Genomic DNA, 5,000 nt, shown 5'->3' on the forward strand with positions numbered 1-5,000 from the left:
CACCGTCAACGCTTCCATCTTGAGACTCCACCTGTGCTACTTCATCCTCCCCCTCACGACTCTCTCCCGCCTCTGAACCACCACTGCTACTACCGTCATCATCACCACCATTACCACTACCATCACCACCACCACCATTGCCACGCCCCTTTTCCATCAGGCCATAATAATTTCTTCACTTCCTCTTCCTTTTCCTCCAACTGTTTTTAGTTCATTCTTTCCCTCCCTTCTTTCCTTTCTTTTTTCCCACCTTCTCAAATTATTTGTTCTTCCTATTCTTCCTGTTCTCCATTTTTTGCTCTTCTCTGCTCCCTCCTTCATTATTTCATCTCCCTTCACCGTTTCTGTCAGTTCTTCCTTGCTTTCCTTTAAAATCCTTCCCCTATTCCTCCTCCTCCTCCTCCTCCTCCTCCTTTGCTTCCTCTAGTCAGTTCCTTCCTCTCTCCTTCCTCCTCTAAACTTGTTCCTTCACCTTCCTTCCATTTCCCTATTCCTTCCTTCACACTCCCTCTATCACTCACTTTCCCTTCCGTTCCCTTCTACTATACTCCCCTTCGTCCGCCTCTTACCCTCCCTTGCCCTCCTCACTTTCCTCCTCATGCTTCCCCCTCCCGCACACGCTCACCCTCTCGCCATAGCCACGCCCCCTTCAGCTTCGGGAATGGGTGAGGTAGCGTGATTAGCCCCGTGGCGTGTATACCTCTGCCTGGTGACGGGACGGACAGCGGGACAAAGGGCTCTCCCACCCAGCGAAAGAGAGAGAGAGAGAGAGAGAGAGAGAGAGAGAGAGAGAGAGAGAGAGGGGTGGGGTGGGGGGAAAAGGCGCTCAGAATAACTTATTCATAGGCACTCACTCAAATATTCGTACTCAGGAAGGCGGTGAGAACAAGAGTAAGCAGAGAACAGGGAGGCGAGGTGAGGAGAGGAAGTGAGTCGACAGGTATCTTTGAGGAATGACGTACAGGTAAGAGGAAGGAGACAAGAGGGAGGGGGGAGGTGAGAGGTACTATCCAGATGTGTGAGGCAAGGTAACAGGTGTAATTGCGATGGAGAAGGGAGGTGAGAGCGACAGGTGCGATGGGTCAGGTGTACTGAGGGTGAGGGTGAGGTGTACAGGTGAAGGTAACACGCGATTCCGTAAATGAGACACGAGGAAACACAAAGCAGCAACTAAAGATAGCAACAGATCTCTTCGTCCTTGCAAGGCTGCCTGTATTTAGCAATGGACTGTCGCGTATTATTAAGAAAGGGAAGTGTTTAATATGAGGTGTGTAGAGCTAAGTAACTTCCTTACCTGTTTTTCTCCAGCTCGTTATGTGTCGTCCTGAAATAAATGAAAAATACAAAAGTTAGTATAGACATTACTACGCACTGTGGTGATGATGATGATGATGATGATGATGATGATGATGATGATGGTGATGATTATTATTATTATTATTATTATTATTATTATTATCATTATTATTATTATAATCACTCACCATACATATTCCATACATCACCATTAATAGCATCAACACCCTACATACTCCTAAACACGTATATACAATGAATATCGTGAAAGAGAGAGAGAGAGAGAGAGAGAGAGAGAGAGAGAGAGAGAGAGAGAGAGAAGGAAGGAAAGGGGGAGGAGGAGGACGGGGAGGGGCGCGGAGGGCATAATCGAAACCCACGCAAACTTCCCCCTTTTCTATCCTTCCTCTTTCCCCACCACCCTCCTCCTCCTCCTCCTCCTCCTCCTCCTCCCTTCCCACTCACATCCCACCCGTTCCTTCACCCCCATCCCCCCGACAACAATAACCAGCGTCGGGAACAAAGATCCATCTACACCCTCCCCCCACACACACCCACCACCATTACCACCACCACCACCACCACTCCCTCTCTCGCCCCCTTCCCCTCCCCACACGAACGTAATGCACTCCACTCTCTCCCCATCCCTCCCCCCATCACTCCTTCAATCTACTTCACTATCACATGCATTCCTTCACTTCTTCCCTCCTTCGTTATTTTCCTCCTTTCTTCCTTTATTGTCATGCGTTCTTTCATCTTTTCTCTCCTTTCCTATTTATTCTTCTCTCTTCCCTTCCTTTCCCTTCCACATCCTGAGAGATATAGGCTTAGCACCGCCTCCTGTAGCCACCCAGGCCAATGTTTGAAGGCAAGTGAGGGAAAGAGGGAGAGGAAATAAGGGAAGTCTTGAGAGGGAGGGAATAGGGGGAATGGGGAAATAAAGGAGGGACGGGTGAATGGGGGGCATGGGAGGGGTGAGAGGTAACAGCAGGCAGTGGATAAAGATTAAATAAAGTCTCTCTCTCTCTCTCTCTCTCTCTCTCTCTCTCTCTCTCTCTCTCTCTCTGTGTGTGTGTGTGTGTGTGTGTGTGTGTGTGTGTGTGTGTGTGTGTGTGTGTGTGTGTGTGTGTGTGTGTGTCTGTAAAGATGTGCGTGAGTGTACTGATATGGCATGCGTGCGTGCATCACTGAGGGTAAGAGGAAGGGGAGAGGGGAAAGAGGAGAGGGTAGAGGAAGAGGGAAGGGGAACTGGGAAGAAGAAGGGATGGGAAAGGAGAAATGAACGGGAATGAGAGAGAGAGAGAGAGAGAGAGAGAGAGAGAGAGAGAGAGAGAGAGAGAGAGAGAGAGAGAGAGAGAGGTAATTATTTCTATATTATTTATCATTCTTGGCTGCCTTGCTAAGTATCTCTGACTCAGCAAATTTACGTAACGAGATACTAGGCATTTATCTCAACATCCAATTGCGCAACCAAAAAAAACATTAATTACTTAAATGTGTATGTCATTAAACCTACGAACTAATTACTACTGGTCCTGCTGATTGACAGACTCTCTGCCTGATTAAGTGACTGATTAGCTCACTGGTTGGTTGATGAGATAACCCTTAAAGTTGAATCCCTGAATAACTGATTCATTATCTTACTGACTGTCTGGCTCACTGACTGACTAATAAATTAATTCCCTATCTACGACGATTTCATTTTGACTGACTGATCGACTATAAACTGCCTATGTGACAGACTGAACTTGTAAATCCACAGTTTGTTTGTTACCGTCGAACTAACCAATTCATTGACTATCCAAGTGACTCAAGAGGCAAGCTAACTGCCAACACGTTACACTGACTTCACTTCACAGTGTCTGCCGCCTGCCACGTGTACGATGGAGACTGACACGTGTAAGCCTCACATATTCTTACAGCTTTCCTTCTGCTTCCCCTTTTTCCCTTGTGTTATGTTCACTACTTTAAAATGACTGACTGACTTGCTTATTTACTAACTGTCTTATTTAATTGAAATGCTAGATAACTGTTGAACAAATTAACTATCTATACAAGCCCGATGACTGACGAACTGCCCTATAAATCATCAGCCATAATGATTTAATAACCGGCTGATTAGTTGATTAACTGGCTGACAAGGAGTGCGGGTGATGTACTGGTGCCCTAACTTTTTCGCTGACTGACTGACTGGCTGACAGGCCGCCACGCTTCCCCTGGGCCTACACCGCGTGCACCACGAATCGATACCCAGCCAGCCAAGCCTAACTCAATCAATATTCAGCTGCCCTCTCCCCTCTCCCTCTCCCTCTGCCTCTGCTTCTCCTTACCATCACCCTCCTCTTCTCTCCCCTCCTTTCTTCCCATACAATCCCATTCACTCCTCTTACTCGCTCACTCGCACACTCGCTTGCTGACTCTCTCTCTCTCTCTCTCTCTCTCTCTCTCTCTCTCTCTCCCCTACTTTCATAAACAAAAAACTACAAGTCGTATACACTCTCCTCCTCCTCCTCCTCCTCTCTCCTCCTCCTCCTCCTCCTCTTCCTCCTCCTCCTCCTCCTCCTCCTCCTCCTCCTCCCTACTTCCTAATGACTAAACGCGACAAGCAAACATGGCTGTACGAGGATACGTGAGTTATTTCGAGAGAGAGAGAGAGAGAGAGAGAGAGAGAGAGAGAGAGAGAGAGAGAGAGAGAGCACCAAGGAAAACTAGTCATGTCTAAAACGCGCGTTGGTTTGTTGGCTAATCGATGCCTTAGCTTTCTTTCCCATGCTGGCTGGCTAGAAAGATCGATACACACAATTCAAAACTTTCTTTTGTCTTGTACCACCACACACACACACACACACACACACACACACACACACACACACACACACACACACACACACACAAACACATACACACATACAAAGACTACTCATCTCACTCGATCATGAAGCGTTTTTATAAATACGTTGTAAATATGTATTAGTTGTGATAAAAATGCACTGAATCTGGATACTTCAAGGGGTCTCTCTCTCTCTCTCTCTCTCTCTCTCTCTCTCTCTCTCTCTCTCTCTCTCTCTCTCTCTCTCTCTCTCTCTCTCTCTCTCTCTCTCTCTCTCTCTCTCTCTCTCTCTCTCTCTCTCTCTCTCTCTCTCTCTCTCTCCGTTAATCTGATTGTCTGCAAACACTCCAATCAGCTGTACCAGTCATTCAAACACGCCTCTTTATCAACACCATCATCACCATTACCACCAGAGCCTTTTCTTTCGTACCTCCATCATCACCATTACCTTCATCTCTTAAACTTTTTTTTAGTATTACCTAGTCCTTCTTTACCTCCTCCTCCGCCATCATCACCAGCTCCTGCCCCCCTCTCCTCATTCACCCACGCTGTCCTCCGTTCAAAGCAGATAATTTATGTAATATCTTGTGTGTGTGTGTGTGTGTGTGTGTGTGTGTGTGTGTGTGTGTGTGTGTGTGTGTGTGTGTGTGTGTGTGTGCGCACGTCTATAGTCGTGTCAGAGGCAAATGAACCTAGTACCTAAACACACACACACACACACACACACACACACACGGGTTCAAAGCTCTTCTTGTATGCGTTGACTTCACCCTTCCACTGCTCTCCCTCTCCCCCGGTACTGATGGTGAGACCTTTCCTCCTCTAACCTCTCTCCCCACCACTCTCCCTTCACCTGTGCTGACGGTGCCCCGTT

The 5,000-nt window shown here is 47.3% G+C and overlaps 1 protein-coding gene across 3 annotated transcripts in view; it reads right to left on the reverse strand.

Annotated features, from left to right (window-relative positions):
• Window positions 1-5,000, reverse strand: part of LOC123518325 (max-interacting protein 1-like) — a 232,846-nt gene that overhangs the window by 192,803 nt on the left and 35,043 nt on the right. For 2 of the 3 annotated variants that reach the window (XM_045279083.1, XM_045279085.1), the window contains exon 3: window positions 1,295-1,324. The exons of the other annotated variant lie outside the window; for it this stretch is intronic. In XM_045279083.1, coding sequence (XP_045135018.1) covers window positions 1,295-1,324 — 30 coding nt within the window. The remainder of the gene's footprint in view (window positions 1-1,294; window positions 1,325-5,000) is intronic. 3 annotated transcript variants of the gene reach the window in all.

The sequence above is a fragment of the Portunus trituberculatus genome, chromosome 43 (genome assembly GCF_017591435.1).
Source record: "Portunus trituberculatus isolate SZX2019 chromosome 43, ASM1759143v1, whole genome shotgun sequence".
Lineage (NCBI taxonomy): Eukaryota > Metazoa > Arthropoda > Malacostraca > Decapoda > Portunidae > Portunus > Portunus trituberculatus.